At 38.5% G+C, this 19,244-nt stretch overlaps 1 protein-coding gene across 1 annotated transcript in view; it reads left to right on the top strand.

The window, feature by feature from the left end:
- Positions 1–19,244, top strand: part of ZFAND3 (zinc finger AN1-type containing 3) — a 340,568-nt gene that overhangs the window by 276,799 nt on the left and 44,525 nt on the right. The window contains exon 4 of the mRNA XM_032862310.1: positions 5,900–5,965. Within this exon, the coding sequence (XP_032718201.1) occupies positions 5,900–5,965 (66 nt within the window). The remainder of the gene's footprint in view (positions 1–5,899; positions 5,966–19,244) is intronic.

Below are 19,244 nucleotides of genomic sequence, written 5' to 3'. Positions count from 1 at the left end.
TTGTTTTGGTTATAAGTTGCTTCATCAAAAAACTCTTGATAAGGTTTTATAAATCTCTTGAGAGGGAGGAGAATTGTACCTCTTGAAGCTGCTGTCAGAAAACACGTTTTGAACACTGAGCCTAGAGAAGTGAGATGTTGCATGGTAAACAGTGTGCAGATTATGAGAGAGTGGAATTGAAGCTGGTTAAAAAGGATGATGCATTTCTAATTAGCCCATAGTGCCTTTAGTTGGAAATTAATTAGATACTGTTATGTAAATGTCATGTTAATTAAGCAAGAATAGTGAAGTGTTATAAATCTGCAAAGGAATGGCTATTTTTGTGTATTAATGTTTTCCAGTTACCATGAAAGAGCTGATAGTAGAATATTTGTTTGATTATTGAACTTCTGGCAGTTTTTAGCTGACTGACTCCTTGACAGTCCATTTTTCCTAATTGCTGTGCTTTAACACATGGTATAACTGCAGCCAATGAACCCTGTGGATCTAGGAACCAAAAATAACCAGTCATCACAGCTGTTTTAAGAAACCCTTTCTGGGTAGATTGTTGATCTCCGTTATTTTCAAGGTTAAGGAGAAATACTGTTTTTCTGTATTTACTTAGCCTTAGATTTGGAGTGCCTAAGATGATTGCCATCCTAAACACAGCTGCTTCCAGGATCGTGTTCTCTGCTTCCTCCTTGAGTTGTAGTCTTCAACCAGTCTGTGGGACTGACTACTACATGGGTAGGCTCCGAGGTTTTTTTGACTGTTAACTCCATAGGAGGCTGACAGAAAATTTGAGAATTCTAACACTTCAGCTTGAAATATGAGTGTTCGGTAGTTAATAGATACCTTTGTTCAGTCTTTCTGGATTTGCAGGTTATAGTGAAGTTAGTATGCAGAGTTGGCCCCTGTCTTCAACTGTACAGGCCTGAAATTAGTACTGTTTCTCCAAGAAAATCCACTATACTTTTAGAAATGCTATAAAGATTTCTTGTTGGGAATACAGCTGAAGAATTATATTTCATGCCTCTCACGTGGAATTGCAAATGCAATCCATAGTGCTACATTATGTATGACACCTTTAATACAAGAATAGAAACATCCCTAGAAGACAGAATAGCGTATTCTGACTTCTGGTCACAAACCACAAACTACCACAGACATTATTTACTTGTAAATTTCAGGCTCTAAATTGTTGAAACTTAGGAAGAAGTCCTTGAATATAACATCAAATGCAAAATGATAATCTGTCATTAAATATCTGCAGATAATGAGGAAATTGGAAAAAAGATATTTAATACACTATAGCAAAAGAAAGCAAAGAGAACTTATAGTAATTGCCTAAAAGTTAGTTTCGTTTGGTTAATCTTAATATCATTTGGTTCAGAATCCCCAGAGAGCCTTTCATTAAACAAGGAATTTTAACTGTGGGTTTTTTTTTTTTTTTAATACTTAAAAACCCAGAACTTATTTTCCAAACTCGCTTGCCACTACCATACACTACAGGGTAATGGTGTAAATAATTCTGTGCTTAGAAATATATTTCTTTTCTGAACTGTGATCACACTGAACACGTAAAACACATGCACATACACATTCATCACATTCATTTATAGAATGCAATTATGAAGAGGCTTCCTCACCTTGCTCTTCAGCTATTAGCTCTGTCTACCCTCCTGTTCGCAAAGAGGAAGAAGGGCCAAAATTAGAGCAGGGTTTACAGTGACTTATTGGACCATTTGCTACCCTTAGGCATTAGAAAGCTCAGTAAAGAAAAGCCAAGTCCATTCCTTGATAGAGCAAGTGCCCTGACTTTGACCCTTATATTAACTCTCAAAATTATTTTGTTTGCTATATCCACATGGCACCCATGTTGTATTTTTATTGTTGTAGACAAAAACTTGAAAAGGTTCCCCTTGAGTGGTCCTTAATTTTCTGTTTTCATTTTAACAGAATTGATTTGGAATTATAGATGATCCCTGACCTAACAGTGGTTCAATTTAAGATTTTTAGACTTTAGGATGGTGTGAAAGCCATATGCATTCAGTGGAAACCATATTTGAACTTTGAATCTGGATCTTTTCTTGGGCGAACTTTGAATTTGGATCTTTCCCCAGGCTAATGGCATATGGTATGATACCCTCTCATGGTGCTGGGCAGCAGCAGGGAGAACAGCTCCCAGTTAGCTTCACCTTCACAAGGGTAAACAGCCATACACTTAGAACCATTCTGTACCCACACAACCCTTCTGTTTTTCACCTTCAGTACATTGTTCAATAAATAACATGAGGTATTCAAGACTATAGGCTTTGTGTTCGATGATTTTGCCCAACTGGAGGTTAAGGGAGGTGTTCTGAGCACACTTAAGATAAGCTATGCTAACTATAATATTTAGTAGGTTAGGTGTATTAAATGCATTTCCACCTTACAATTTTCAACTTATGATGGCTTTATTGGGACATAACCCAATAAGTTGAGGAAGATCTATAATTGTGTAGAAGTAGATATAATCTCCTGTGATAACTGTTTTATTTGGGAGTATAGGAATTTTGTATGACAGCACAATTAGTGTAGAATATATGTGCAGTGCTCATATGCATCCATTATGGATTTTAAAGAGTTTCATAGGTTATAGTCTTCCAGACCAAACTTAATTCCAAGCTTTCTGTTTATAATATTGTCCAGTTATCAAAGCTAGGATATATTATCACTGCTAGTTACTCATGCTGTCAATTTGTTTTGGCTCAACTGTGGTTCCATTTGTACTTTTCTATAATGTAGTGAATACATTGGATTGGGTTGTTAGTTTAACAAGCTCTCTGGAGAACACTTTCATGATGATGCATATTGAGATGTGCAAGGTAGCCTTAAAGTTATTTGCGTATTTGCCAAAACCTACAGAAATTCATTCATTAGGAATTTTAAAAACGATCAACTCTGAAGCCACAGATAGAGGTAAAGATTACCTTTGTAAATATGGTAGTGTTAATTAATGCGTCCCAGCTAAATTTCTTTAGGGGCTTTGACCAAGTCCTCCCTTCTCTCATAATTTTACTGGATGGATTATTTTATGTCCTTTTAAAAATGTATTCTGATAGTTATGGAATCTTGCGCTCCTTGCAGCTCACCATGTTGTGGGTACTCAGTGATATTGGCCAGATAGTGAGCTTGGAGTTAAAGAAAATGTTATCAGAAATTGGAACTGATTGGGCTGTTAATATTTACATTGTGTTCAGATGTTTTTAAATTGTGCGCTAAAATCAGTTCTTTGCCCACCCCCACCTATTGCATCAAAATTTCCAGAGTCTGGGTCTGGGAATCTCTATTTTGAAAATGCCCCTTTGACCTTTCTAGATTCTGGAGATGTTCTAATATTTTTATCTGATGGTTGTTACACAAATACATATATGTTAAAACCCTTCAGTGTGTCTATTTAAGATTTGTGCACTTCATTGTAGTATTTCATGCTTTCTGTAATACCTCTTGAACTTTTTTTTTTTTTTTTTAATCAAGTAAACCGCTCCCAATGCAGCGATTGAACTCATGAACCCAAGATCAAGAGTTATATGCTCTACCGACTGAGCCAGCCAGGCACCCCTTGTAATACCTCAATTAAGAAAAAAAAGATTTTTTTAAAAAGACACATTACTCTCCTGATTTCATTAAGCAGCTTGTTAGTGGTTACTTAATAAACACTATTAATTGCCCACTGTTCACATAGTCATAACCCAAGAATAGATGACAAGGTGGGTCTTGGCTCTTGGGAACATAAAATCTGGTGATAAAGTGTCACATAGTATAAAGCTTTATACTTTAGGAAGTCTTTTTGTACAGACTGTCTCATCAACACTGTGGCTTATAGGCAATTTACTGTCCTTGCTTTTTTGTTAAACTTATCCCGGATTACTCAGCAAGTAGGAGGTAGTTGCACGACTTTAAATTAAGTCTTTATAACAGCCTGTAATTCCCTAGAAATAAGAATGCTTCAGTTAACAACAAAAACCCAAATCACAAACCTCACATGGAGGCAAAAGCCAAAGTGTTTTTATGTAGCTGTAGAAGCCATTATCCAGAGAGTTCTTAATAGATATGGAATTTGTGTCAAATTTTCCTACAGTTCATTGTCACTTCATGTTGCCTATTTTTAAAAAAAAATTTTTAATTTATTATTATTATTTTTTAATAAACATATAATGTATTTTTATCCCCAGGGGTACAGGTCTGTGAATCGCCAGGTTTACACACTTCACAGCACTCACCATAGCACATACCCTCCCTCAACCCCACTCCCCCCAGCATCATGTTGCCTATTTTTAATGTCACAGTTGTCCATTTGGACTCTGGAATTTCAGTATGTTAAGCTTTCTCTAGTGACTGTAATGTTTGTGGAAAAATTTTTCAACTGAAACACCTTGCTCTCTATGGCCTTCATAACTTTCCGTTTATTCTTGCCTCATTTTCAAATTTTTGAGTATTTCCAGGAGATGCTGGCCGACATTGAGTATTGTTCTTCCTGATTACATTTAGCATTTATTGTTTGTTCCATATTCTTTGGCACTTAGTCATTTCACATTTAACTCTTTATTACTGTCAAGTATTGTTCTTTATTTATGTACACAAATCTTGCCTTCCTAAAAGGATTATAAGCTCCCTGAGACTATCCCATGTGGTGGCACACAGTAGCATTTTCTAAGTACTCTTTGACAGTAACAATACACTCAACTCGGTTTTTCCTTCCTTTTCCTTTTTCCCCCTCTGTGTCTTAAACCCACTAAAGTTCGCTGCTGTTACAGCCTTGGTGTAGGATAAAGTGGACTAATGAACTTCTTAGGTGGGATCTCTGGGTCCCAAAACCCATGGATATTGGTGGCATAAAATCTAAGAATAAGGCTCAGAGCTCTTTCTTCTTTTTTCTTTTTAATGGGTAACTTCTGTGATAAGAAGTCTTGTCATAGTTGGCATACAAGTATGCCAAGAAATCATGTTTCCCTTTGCCAGTCATCATCACCTGAGGAACCTTTTCAAAATACTGTAACATTTGCTTGTGTGTTTTATTCCTTTATGGTCATCATCACTGGCCCTCATAGGGCATGTCGAGAAACATTGGTATTCATGTTTATACAGCAGCTTCCTATTTCACAAGGTAGGGCATGGTCCCCAACATGGGACGGTTGGAGTATATATCAGTATCAACTTAAGAATTTGTTGGTGGTCCTGATTCTGGAGAGTGAAATTACTGCTTTTCAAGCCCTCACCCAGTAACTGACTGTATCTCTTGCATACTCTTGACTTACGCTTACCTACCAGATATCTGGGCTCACAAAGATTCCATAAGAGGCCTCTCTTCCTGTCATATTCTTATAATTAAGCTAGATATTCTTCCTTGTTCACTAATTCTCTTTATATATTAAAATGATCCTTAGTTTTTTATAAAACAGTGTTTTGTTCCTTAGGGAGTTTCCCCTCTTTAAATAAGGCTAGTTTTGCAATAAATTCAAAGGTGGGATGACCGCTGAGATCAACTTCAGAGGGAGTGCTCCTGCTTTGGCTCTGTGGAGAAACTCATCTCCCCAAACTTACCTGGTAGTTTCCTCTCATGTGGATTGGAATTCTAATTAAAATTTTATCCTCAACTTCTGAACATTTTGAAACTCCATTGTTTTTTATGAAAAGCATGTTATGGTATAGAAAGAATATGGACCTATGCTCTAAATAGCTGAACTGAAATAGGGTCCTTAGAATTAACCTTCCATTACCACCACCACCAGCCACCTCCCATCTTTCCCACTGCTCCTCTTCATGCATATTTTCAGGTTGATCCCTGCTTTGTTTTCAGTTTCTCTTTATCCAAGATAGCAACTTTGGGCATGTAGAAGATATGTCCTGACTGACGTGCCTGCCTTTCTGTTTCTAGGTGGGCCATGCACAGACACAGCTCATGTCTCGTTAATCACACCAACCAAAAGATCCTGTGGTACAGGTATGTACATCATTCTTATCTGGATTCATTCTTATCTGGATTCCTCATAGAAATTAGCTACTGGTTTTAACATGGTGTCTTTCTAGGATACTCTCTAATTTCTTCCATCAGTTGTCAAGTGGTGTATTACGTGCTAAGTATTGGGAGTGAGGTAGAGTGAACAGGGGTCAGAGTTGTGCTCTTTGAGGTCAAGTTGAGTTAATGCTGGCAGCTAGAACCAAGAAGATGGACATTAAAATTTATCTTCTACTTCATGTTTGAAGAATATTGTTAAGACATGAAATATACAGAAAATACAGATAATTGCCTAGTTTCTGGCCTGTGTGTAATTTGTCTAAGTCTTGGACCTACTACAAAAACATTATTTAAATAGTGGAGCTGAAGTGTTAAAGAATTTTTGTAGTACAGATAGTGTTTTAACTTGACAATTAAAGTATCCTAATAGTTTTAGAAAATTATTTTCTCCCATTCATCTTAAAGCTGAGGGGTATGCTGAAATCATTCTTTTTAGGTGCATGGAATCCCAAACACACTTCTGTGCATCTGTGACATTTGTATTAAACATGAAGTCATGAATATTGTAGCTTTCTAAAGAGCAGTTGTAATGCCCATTGCTCCCTTAGTCTGTAGCTTAGTTTATTTTAAACACTATTTGCCTTTTCTAGTAATGCTGCCTGCTATTTAAAATATCTTAAAAATTTTATTTGGAAGAGTCAAAGTAATTATATTGTTTTTTTTCAGAGGTCACTGTTAGAGTCTTTTCCATAACTTAAAAAGTCCTTTTAACTCCCCAGCAGAAATAACACAAACCATTTCTGTGTACAAAGTTAAACTGAAGCCTCAGTCCCTTTAAATGCTCCTAGTTTTGATGATAAACCTGAAACAGGGCCTGTCCTTGCATGGTTTCAGAGTAACGTCCAGGCATTGAACTCTTAAGGAATTTAGTTTTACTCTTCTCTACCAATTTTGAGGCGGGGCAGGGAGGACATGAGATTGTACTAGTATGCTCTCATCCTTCCTGTGCCCAGTACCTGAGCTCTCCTGGGTAGTTGTGGTTGAGATAGAAGAAAGCTGTGCCCTTGGGTAAGGCCATCCTGACTGATCAGTGGGAAGTTAGAGAGCCAGCTTCCTATACCCACTCTAGCCAGAAGCTTGAAAACACTCAGAGTCCTTTTATTTCAGGCCCAACACTTAACATGCACCAGTGTACTTTAGTCTTTCTTCATTCCTTTCTTCCAGTCTTGGTTCTCAGAGTAGAGTTTACCATTGGCACTACTAACATGTTGAGGTAGTCAAGGAATGGGCTTCAAGTACATTGGGTCATCGGAGAGATTTAGAAAGGAGACTCATGTGCTCAGCGTAGACACTGATATTAGTAGGAACCTTCCTGAATATCATGTGCTTTTTTTTCTAGGCAGATCTCTTCAGTTTCTAGGCAGATCTCTTCCCTCTCTCTGCTTCCATACAATTTCGTTTATCTGAAAATAATCACAGCATTTACTGCATGCTTACTAAATTACCAGGCACCATTCAATATGTTTTATATACATGTTCCCTTAATCTTCAGAACGGTTCTGCAAGAAAATTATTCCTCTTTTATAGATGACAAAAATGGGCACTCAGAAAGTTAAGTTTTTCTGGGGTGGTAATATTGCTAGTAAGTAATAGAGTCAGGACTTGAACACAGATCTTTTATTCTTTTGTTGTTTCTAAATTTAATTTCCAGTATAGGTAACATACAATGTTATATTTGTTTCAGGTGTACAGTATAGCAATTCAGCATTTCTCTGCATTACTCAGTGCTCATCCTGCTAAGTATTATCTTAATCCTAATCACCTATTTCACCCATGCCACCACCCACCTCCCCTCTGGTCACCATCACTTTGTTGAACACAGATCTCTCAGATGCTAAAGCCTGTGTTGTTTCCCACCACATAATGTTACTGCTTATCACATTTTACTGTAATCACTTATACTCCCAGCCAGTCAGTGGAAAAACATATCATTGGTGAAATATGGAGAAAGAAAAACGGGATTTTGAAACATTGCATATTGTGAAGTGGTTCTAAAAATGTTGAGTTCTAGAAACAGATCTGATGTCAGATCCTAGGTTAGCCACTTAACAAAATGTGATTTGGGGTAAATAAGTTAACATCTCAAAATGTGTTCTTCATCTGAAAAATGGGATGAAAACTCTTTCTCATAGGTTTGATTTGAGAAATAATAGATATAAAGCTCACATAATCTTCAATAATGGGACCTGCTACCATACTATAATCACTAAAGATTCTGTGTGGTGTTGATGGTGTTGGTATCACATTAATATGTATCTTAGGCAGAAAGAAGAGTAGAATAGAAGTTATTTTTAACAGAATGGATTGCCGTATCTAGTTTCATTAATTGATACTGTTGATCACATTTTTTGTTGCATGTCAGTACTTTATCAGGAACTGAGGGTAGAAGGCACGTGATGAGGGAGGCATTGAGTTCTCAATCACACATTCCCAGGCCTCCTTTTAGGTGAATATAATACCTCTTAACTAAAAAGAGATTGAGACTTTCTGGCTTGGAAGGAAATTAATGCACTGTGCAGGTCACTCCCAAAAAGCCTGAAGGAAAGTTGAGATTTCCTAGTGTGATACTTCTTTTCGAAAGCCTGCCTGTGTCCCCTCAGGCTTGTTAAACTAACCAAATGGCTTCTGACTTACACAGAAGGGTCCTGACTTCAGAGGACAGAGCTTCATCACTTTCAGAGATAAATTAAGTGATTTGCTTTGAGAATCACAGATTTACTGTCTTTGTTTCCATCTTTCTGTGCTGGAATGAGAAGGTTGCCCATTGTGGGGATTCTGGGCATTTTTTGTGGGGGGAATCACCACCAGTTACTTACTGTTGTGTGGCTGGAGTATCTTGTATTCTTTTCTTTATGTCTAGTCTTCAAGAGTAGGATGCAGTGCTTCTAAGACATGCCCTGTGGTTCTTCTGCCATAGTGGGTACCGCAACTAAAGAATATCTTTAGTTCTCCTAAAGATCTCTCAGATGTGGGCTTCAGGTGTAGGTGATCAGTAAATAATTACTTTACAACCACATGTTATTTCTTATGAGCTGTAGAGTGAGACCCTCTGTATTAGACTATATCAACTCTTCCCAGCCAATCTGTCCATACAAGTTTGGACCTAAAGCAGCTCCTAGCATAATAATGACATTATAGGGGCACCTGGATGATGGTTCACTTGGTTAAGTGTCTGATTCTTGATTTTGGCTCAGGTTATGATCGCAGGGTTGTGAGATCAAGTCCCATGTTGGGCTCCATGCTGGATGTGAAACCTGCTTAAGATTCTCTCTCTACTGCTTAAGATTCTCCTCTACTCCCCCTATGACCTCCATCTCTAAAGATAATAATAATGATGATGATGATGATGATGATGTTATATTAGAAAAAGGATACTTAGGCTAGAATCAAGTGGTTGTTCTTTTTTAAGATTTTTATTTATTTATTTGACAGCTAGAGATCACAAGTAGGCAGAGAATCAGGCAGAGAGAGAGAGACAGGAGGAAGCAGGCTCCCTGCTGAGCAGAGAGCCTAATGCTGGGCTCCATCCCAGGACCCTGGGATCATGACCCGAGCCGAAGGCAGAGGCTTTAACCCACTGAGCCACCCAGGTGCCCCTCAAGTGGTTCTTTAAATGAGTGATCTCTGAAGAAGGGCATATAATAATAGTCTCTGAGGTATGAGGAGAAAATAATAAAAGCTCTTCATCTCAGCCTTTTAAAATTTGTTTTCCAAACTTATTTCATAATTATATATTAGTCTATGCACATAAACCAGCAAGTACACAGAGAAATATATATAATATTAAAGGTATGTAGTCAAGTATTTTAGAATTAGTATTTTAGAAATTAGAATTAGTATTTTAGAAATGCGTGTACACTCAGAAAATTGACCTCGAATATGTCATTTCTTTGTACTTTAGTACAAAGTACTTAGTACTTTGACAATTAGGTACAAAGATTAGCATTAGACACATTAGTACGTGGCCTTTATACATTAAGGCCTGAATGGTTGATTATGTCTCTGTTTTTCAAGTGACTACTTTTTGGTTAGAGGGTATTGTAATTTAGAGAGGTGGACAGACCTTTAGAGTGGTTGGTCTGTAACCATCAAAATGAGAGTGGGAACTCTTTTTAAGAAACTGCTTTGTGAGAACTGTGAGTCTAATAAGCAGATTGCAGAAAGGAGCAGTAATGGCAAATGAAAGATCAGATTGTATTTGTGAGCTAGGTGAGAAAGGCTTTTCTTTAGATGCTGGCTTTTAGCCACATAGCACTATTAACATTTAAACTCTTTGTAATCTTTAGGTGGGGGGTGGGGGGGAGAACGCACTGTGATCATTGTGGTATTTAAGCAGAGAAAAATGAAGTGAAGCTGTGTGTGGCTTTGTCGAGCTTCAGGGTATCTACAGTCAGCAAAGAGAAGTGCCGCCAAGTCTCAGGTTGCTTTTGGTTAGAATGTGAGAGTTAAAGCATTTCATACTTTCAGATTACTAGAGAGAGGTTTCGTTTCTTCCAAAAGCTCAGAATGTTTTGCACATGTTCCCTTGTTAATTCTCACAACATTCCTGCCAAGAATGAGTATATTGTGAAAGAAAAAGTTCACTTTCCTTGGCGACAGACTGCCAGAAGATTCCCTTTTGTCCTTCCATCTTTTTTATCAAGTTACTCCTTAAGCCAGAATGTAATCCAAACTATGGTCATCTCCATCAGATAACTGTATTTTGAAGATAATTTGGATGTTCAGGTGAATATATGAGGTCCTATTTTTGTGTTTAAAGTGCCCTGTGGGACAGGAAGGAAGTTTGTTCCATTTTCATAGGATTTCTTGTTTAAAGACCTGACTTTTTCTTCATAAGACTTTTTTTTTTTTTTTACAGAGAGTTACAGCAAAAGAAATAAGTTGTTTTGTGTTTCATTTATTGGCGCTTACTGTTGACGAACCTTAAATTGTAAGCTGTAATGGACAGAACCATGTCTTGTCTGAAATGTTTCTGGAGAAAAATGTGTTTCCACTAGGATCCTTGAACAGTGACTAACTCAAGGACCCTACTTCTTCAAAGAGGGGCTTTAAACAATTCTTTGCTCTAGGCCCTACCTTGAATATATGAAGACTTTTTAGCATATGAAAAAAGGAAATTGTGCCTTTCCTAGTTCACCACTCTTATGTGCCTTTATTTATTTATTTTTTTCCATTTTAATAGTCCCTTAAAAAAAAAAGATTGTACTTACTTATTTGAGAGAGAACACAGGCAGGGGAAGCAGCAGAGGAAGAGGGAGAAGCAGACTCCCTGCTGAGCAGGGAGCCTGATTCATGGCTCCATCCCAGAACCCTAGGGATCATGACCTGAGCCGGTCAACTGCTGAACCACCCAGGCACCCCTGTAGTCAGTCCCTTTATTTCAGAAGTTAAAATAAGGAAAAAGGCATAAGCAAGTTTACAGACTTGATGATACTGTCAATAGCCTTTTGGTTTACCATATCTATATCTACTTTTACTCTTTTTCCAGCAAGTATGTTGCGTAAATAACATTTTCTCTGATACGATTGAAAAATTATGGTTTTTAAATGCTGTGTGTATGTTAAAAATAGTGATTATAATTATTAAAATAGCAAAATAACCATTTGTGGGGCCATAAGTGAGCTGTAGTATTGCCTGAGATGAAAGCAGATGGGACTAGAAACTGTCCCATTAAACATCAAGGCAGGTTTTTCCAGAAGGTTTCATCAGTTCCACTCTTATAATGATGTTAATTCCTTTTAACTGTATATCCCTTGCTTTTAAATTTTTTCTTTTTTATTTTTTTCCCCTTTCTGTTCCTTTTCCTTTTCTTTCAAAAGCTCATATTAATCCTTTGGAGTTATCTATTTTTCTTTTAGTATGATGAACAGTGACATGAATTAGATACATTTGTATTGCTCATTGTCCCCCCGCCAACGTTTTCTTGACTCTCTTCTTTCAGACAAGCTGCTTATGTTATTGGCTGTTCTTACAAAGACCAGGGAAGAAACCCCCTTTCACCTGGGAGTTAGAAGATTGATGTACTGAACACTTTTCACATCCATGTTCAGAAGCCAGTTAAAGGGAAATGTTTCATGGTTGCTTATATTACCAGGAGGTTTATATAAGATCTTTCAAATTGATTCAGAAGCAAAAGGGTGGTAGTGTTAAATCAGAGGTGGCCCTGTACATCTGAGAAATACTTACAGTTGTGTGTTTTATCTCCTGGTAGAGTCAATCAATATTCATGGAAACTTCTCAACTGGCTGTATGGGTCAATATTGCATACTGTTACATGACCCTTCTGTAAGGGATGCTTTGTTGCTTTAAAGAGACGAGACTTTGGGTATGAGTTCAAGTGTAATTCAGTTCTCTGTTTCATTCTTTCTCCTTGGTCTTTCAGGTATAGCTTTTCCCTCGGGTCTGCAGTGTCAGCATTTAAGACAGAAAATTAGAAATTTGACCTACTTATGTAATACGCAAGTTCCCATCAGGAGACTATTAGGGAAGATATAAACCTTTCATTTTTTATTAGCATTTAATGTAACCATTGAAGAAAGATCAAAACACTAAATCTGTCATGGTGAAGAAAAAAGGATTAAAAAAATGTTTTACCTTGTGCACTCATCTTGGGTCCTAAAAGAGTTCATTGGATTCCTGGGGCAGGGGACAAAATGGATAACAAATATTTGGCAAGATTGCAAACATTTCTGTAATCTAAAAGGTCTGCCTTCCTGTGTTTTACTCTAGAAAACAAGCCACAGGTTACCATGGTATGCCTTTAATGGCTGTTTACTGATACTGTATGGTTTTTGGCAAGTAGGTGGGCTACTGGAGAAAGGAAATAATCTGCTAAATGCTTCTTCTTGTGTTGGCTTTTATTTTCTGTAAAGACGTTCACCTGCCTGACTTGTTGCTTATGTTAAAGAATAGAATGAGGTGATGAGGCACTGTATAAAGAGATGCTTTGATGTGATTTGATAGCCAATATGTAGATAATAGATGATTTTCAAAAGCACCTCACATGATGTGTAGATTTCAGAAAGGATTGGGGAGAGGTGACCTGTAAATGAGAGTGGTTGCCACCAATTGATGTGGTTGCATTATAGGACAGCTAGACATGTAATGTGTATGTTTGCTGGACTTGAAGCCAGAGGCTTGTTTTAGAGGACTTGTTTGAGTCTTGTTCGTAAGAAGCAGTATCTTCTCTGAAAAAAGGCTGATCTAAGTGACAACCAAGCCAGGGTGCCAGTCTTGTCAGGATGCATTTTTGCACTGGATGGATAAAAATACTCTACAGTATTAAAAGGAAAAGGAAGTGTGATGAGGCCCGCTGCTGTTTTGGATGTGCATACGTGAGGAGGCTAGGCTTTGGTGCTGAGCCGCTCGTGGTACACATGTTTTGTGCAGATTCAGTTTGCTTACATCCTTGAATGCAGTTACAGCTGGTGTGTGTGCTGGGCGGCAGGTTGTGGGTTTGTTTGTTTTTGCATTTGTGGTCATTTATTTTATTTTATCGTAGCTTGCACTCTTACCAAGGAGAAAAACCTTGAACTTATATTAGCTGTTCTATTGCTCCACTGGGGCAAAATGCCTGAGCCAAGACTATTTGAAAAGGATATCGAGGGAATTTAATTACCCCTCTACGTCTTTGGAACTTCTGGATTTGGGGGTGTTTCAGGTGCTGCTCCATAGCACATAGGTAGGTGCCTGACAGAGGGCAGCATGTTAGAAACATAGCTTTCCTTAAGCAGTCTTACCAGAAGGGGTATGATAGAGCATCCACAGAGCTGCATTATAAATCAGCCGAGCCTTGCAATGATACTGCCCATTAAGGAGACTTTTTTTCGCCCTACTCAGTTCCTGGCTGTACTAATAGAACAGCGCATCAAGCAAGGCTGTAAATAAAAGTTATTACCTAATAGGTGGGTACCGAAGTGGAACGGACGGAGCTGAGGCATGGAGGCCTTATTACTGCTCATCAGCAATTATAAACAGGATAAAGTGTCTGGGACTTGCGCTGATGCAGCGAGGCTAATAGAGGCTGGGAATGACACTAGCCATGATAGGATGATGTATGCTGATGGGTTTTTACTGCCTCATAGTGCTGCTTGCTTCCAAGACAAGTCATGTTATCCGTTTTCCTGCTTCCTCATTTATCTGAAGAGACAGTCTCCTATTGCCTGTTCTGCCACCATGTGGGCTGGCATTTATTCCTCATACCTGTGTCTGCTTCTGAGGCACTCCCTTGTGCAGAGTCTTAAATATTTCATAATCATGGCTGATTAAAGCTGGAATCTTATTGTATTGCCTGCTGTCATGGATATAGATCACACCTTCAGAAGTGGTTGCTTATGTGTAATATAGGACCAGCTGAGAAACTAGTCAGTCAGCTGGGCCAGTACTTTATTAAAAGACCACTGTGGCTGTAGGAACATGCTAAAGAACTGATAAGCATGTGTCTCGCCCCTGGCAGCTTATGGCATAAAAAGTCCAGAAACATAAATATAACTAATTCTATAATATTCTATAATATTACTAAAGCTTTAGAGAGCAAGAAACATAGCTAATGTTTATTTTTTAAGGTGAAGACAGGGAGGATAAATTATGCTAATATTTTTTTAAAAGATTTTATTATTTATTTGACAGATTACAAGTAGACAGAGAGGCAGGCAGAGAGGGGGGAAGCAGGCTCCCTGCTGAGCAGAGAGCCCGATGTGGGGCTCGATCCGAGGACCCTAAGATCATGACCTGAGCTGAAGGCAGAGGTTTAATCCACTAAGCCACCCAGGTGCCCCAACTCTGTAAAATGTCTTGTCATTGTGTTAAAATTGTTATGTTTTTCCTTTTGCATGTAAAGTAGTGATTTGACTTACCAATTCCTGCTTATCCCTTTTTTTCAGAGAGAGTTTTTTGTGGGTAGTGGCCAGTGGAATGGAGGAAGAGAGATAAATTGGAGAAAAATGTTTTAAAATAATAGTAGGATTTAATAGTTGATTAGAGTTGGCTGAAGAAAGAATGCAAAGTTGAAAAACTGGGGAACTGAGGGAAGAAGTTATGGCTGATGGCAAGGAAAGAGTGGGAAGAAAAACAAACTATTTTCAGTTTCTGATGAGCTAAATTTTAGGTTTATTATAGATAGTCCTATAGAAAATTATAAATATCGGTCTAGTTTGGAATCATCTAGAAGCAGTGATTAAGGGCCTGAAAGTGGATAAGGGAATGAACACAGAAGAACAAGGGGTTGCTAAGGACTGTAATTGGGGTTGTGGGAGAGAGAAAAAGAATCCAGTGAGTTAAGAAACTTAAAGAAAGGAGAAAGCTGCATACAGGGTCTGAAAGAGGTAAGGGAATAGGAGCCAGGAGGTATGAGGACTGAGGAAATTGTTGCCTATGGCTATCAGAATATCATCAGGAAACCTGGAAGAAGTTAGTATGCCATGGTGTGAAACCAAAGCCTATGACAGGTCATTAAAGAGGGACTTAACAACCAGGAAACAAGGGAAAGAGACAGAAGTCATTCAGGTCAGGATTTAGGGGAGACATTAAAAACCAGTAAGTAGTGGTGATTAGAAGAGAAATGGAGTTAGGCATTTCTTGACATGGAGTTGTTTAAGATACCCAGGAGGGAGACAAACGATAAGAGACTCTTAATCTCAGGAAACAAACTGAGGGTTCCTGGAGGGTGTGGGGGGTGGCAGGGATAGGGTAGCTGGGTGATTGGACATTGGGGAGGGTATGTGCTATGGTGAGTGCTGTGAATTGTATAGGACTGATGATTCACAGACCTGTACCCCTGAAGCAAATAATATGTTAATTTTTTAAAAATAGGGAAATATTTTGCCCTTGTTAAAATACAAAGGAAACGATGACCCAGCTGTTGCACCACTGGGTATTTACCCAAAGAATGCAAGAACACTAATTCAGAGGGATACATGCATCCCTATGTTTATTGCAGCATTATTTACAGTAGGCAAATTATGGAACCAACCAGTGTGTCCATTGATTGATGAATGGATAAAGAATGTGGTGTTTGTGTGTATACATACACATATATAATGAAATATTATTCAGCCATTAAAAAGAATGAAATCTTGCCATTTGCAATGGCATGGGTGGAGCTAGAAAGTATAATGCTAACATCAGTCTGAGAATCACATACCGTATGATTTCACTTGTACGTCGAGTTTAGGAAACAAAATGACCAAGCAAAGAGGAAAAAATGAGAGAAAGAGAGAGACAAAAGACAAATCAAGAAACAGACTCAACTCTAGAGAGCAAACTGAAGGTTACCAGAAGGGAGGGTGCCATGATTGGGATTAAGGAGTGTATTTGTTGTGGTGAACCCAGGGTGGTGTATGGAACCGTTAAATCACTATATTGTACCTGAAACTAATTTTTTTTTTTTTTTTAAAGATTTTATTTATTTATTTGATAGACAGAGATCAGAAGTAGGCAGAGAGGCAGGCAGAGAGAGAGAGAGGAAGGGAAGCAGGCTCGCTGCTGAGCAGAGAGCCCGATGCGGGGCTCGATCCCAGGACCCTGGGATCATGACCTGAGCCGAAGGCAGAGGCTTAACCCACTGAGCCACCCAGGCGCCCCTGTACCTGAAACTAATATTACAGTGTGTGTTAACTCACTGGAATTAAATAAAAACTTAAAAAAAAAAAAACATACGAATGAAAGGTACATGGAAGGAGAAAGAAATAGAAACTATTACCAGAGAAATAGAAGAGATACACAAGCAAGATTACTTAAAGGCAGAAACCCAGGGGTATTAGTTGTCTCCAAGAGTATAGGAAAGAGATACAGATATAGATAAAGCAATTTTATTTTTTAATGTATAGATAGCGTGGGTATACTCTCATCCCATGGATTTCCTAAGAACCACAACTTTCTATTTGAAGCTACCCTTTCCTTTTGTATTCCACTGGTGACTAAATCATAAATCATAGTCCTGACTTAGTTTCAGATAACTTGTAGTTTGAGAGGACTAAACATTTTTTCTTTTGACCCCTTCCCAGACCCAACTAAAATAAAAGCACAGAAATAACCTGGATAGTATTCCATTGTATATATATACCACATCTTCTTTATCCATTCGTCTGTTAATGGACATCTAGGTTCTTTCCATAGTTTGGCTATTGTGGACATTGCTGCTATAAACATTCGAGTGTGCGTGCCCCTTCGGATCACTACGTTTGTATCTTTAGGGTAAATACCCAGCAGTGCAATTGCTGGGTCATAGGGTAGTTCTATTTTCAACATTTTGAGGAACCTCCATGCTGTTTTCCAGAGTGGTTGCACCAGCTTGCATTCCCACCAACAGTGTAGGAGGGTTCCCCTCTCTCCGCATCCTCGCCAGCATCTGTCATTTCCGGACTTGTTAATTTTAGCTATTCTGACTGGTGTGAGGTGGTATCTCATTGTGGTTTTGATTTGTATTTCCATGATGCCGAGTGATATGGAGCACTTTTTCATGTGTCTGTTGGCCGTCTGGATGTCTTCTTTGCAGAAATGTCTGTTCATGTCTTCTGCCCATTTCTTGATTGGATTATTTGTTCTTTGGGTGTTGAGTTTGCTAAGTTCTTTATAGATTTTGGACACTAGCCCTTTATCTGATATGTCGTTTGCAAATATCTTCTCCCATTCTGTCAGTTGTCTTTTGGTTTTGTGAACTGTTTCCTTTGCTGTGCAAAAGCTTTTGATCTTGATAAAATCCCAATAGTTCATTTTTGCCCTTGCTTCCCTTGCCTTTGGCGATGTTCCTAGGAAGATGTTGCTGCGGCTGAGGTCAAAGAGGTTGCTGCCTGTGTTCTCCTCAAGGATTTTGATGGATTCCTTTCTCACATTGAGGTCCTTCATCCATTTTGAGTCTATTTTTGTGTGTGGTGTAAGGAAATGATCCAATTTCATTTTTCTGCATGTGGCTATCCAATTTTCCCAACACCATTTATTGAAGAGGCTGTCTTTTTTCCATTGGACATTCTTTCCTGCTTTGTCGAAGATTCAAAAGAAATGAAATCTTGCCATTTGCGACAACGTGGATGGAACTAGAGGGTATCATGCTTAGCGAAATAAGTCAATCGGAGAAAGACAACTATCATATGATCTCCCTGATATGAGGGAGAGGAGATGCAACATGGGGGGTTAATGGGGTAGGAGAAGAGTAAATGAAACAAGATGGGATTGGGAGGGAGACAAACCATAAGTGACTCTTAATCTCACAAAACAAACTGAGGGTTGCTGGGGGGAGGGGGGGTGGGGTTATGGACATTGGGTAGGGTATGTGCTATGGTGAATGCTGTGAACTGTGTAAACCTGGAGATTCACAGACCTGTACCCCTGGGGAAAAAAAATATATGTTTATAAAAAATAAAATTAAAAAAACCTGGAGACTGAGCCATATAATAAATAAAATTGTGTGTGTTTAACATAATCAGCACTATATATAAATATATAACAATATTATAATACTATTGTATGTGTTTAACATAATCAACAAAGGATTTCTAAAAATGTTTTCAACAAAAGATTTTTAATTTCTAGACATTGTAGTGGGAATGGGTTGAGGCTGAAACTTGATGACTGCAGTGGTGGCAGCCACTGCATGCAAAGAAAGTCAGAAACAGGGCAGAAAATGGGGGTCCACTGAAGGTAGAACGAGGAAAGAAGGATAGAGATTGGTGGTTGAGAATGGTGGGCTTTGGAGGCAGACTGTATGGGTTCCCCTTCCAGTTTCCCAACCACGTAAGAGGAAAAACTATTGGGCCGCTCTGTGAGCCTTGATCTTCTCCTCTGTAAAATGACAGATCTAACTGTAAAGTTGTTCTGAGAGAAATGAGATCCTGCATTTAAAGCACCTGACATAGTGCCTGATATATGTTCAGTAGGTACTAGAGATGTGAACAGAAGGTACCTGATGATGGAGTGTAGAGGAAAGTGAGAAAGAACTCCAAGCTCCAATAGTTTGGTTAGAAAAAGACTGGGAATCAGAAACTGTGGTGATGAGGCCCCTGAGGCCAAGCAGATTGCAGGGTGGAGATCAGGCAAGTCAAGGCAAATGGGGAGAACTGTTAGCAGTCCTTTTTTGATACATGAGGGTAGTGAAAGACAGGAAGCCCAGAACTCTTAAGAAAACTGGACATCAGAACTGGGAAAATCAAACTTCTTTTTTGTTCTGTTTTGTTTCTGGGACTAGTTTTCTTTCTTTCTTTCTTTCTTT

This window comes from Lontra canadensis, unplaced genomic scaffold, assembly GCF_010015895.1.
Source record: "Lontra canadensis isolate GAN:19392208 unplaced genomic scaffold, GSC_riverotter_1.0 scaffold23, whole genome shotgun sequence".
NCBI lineage: Eukaryota > Metazoa > Chordata > Mammalia > Carnivora > Mustelidae > Lontra > Lontra canadensis.
The sequence above is the reverse complement of the archived record's forward strand: the minus strand, read 5'-3'. Positions and strand labels throughout refer to the sequence as shown.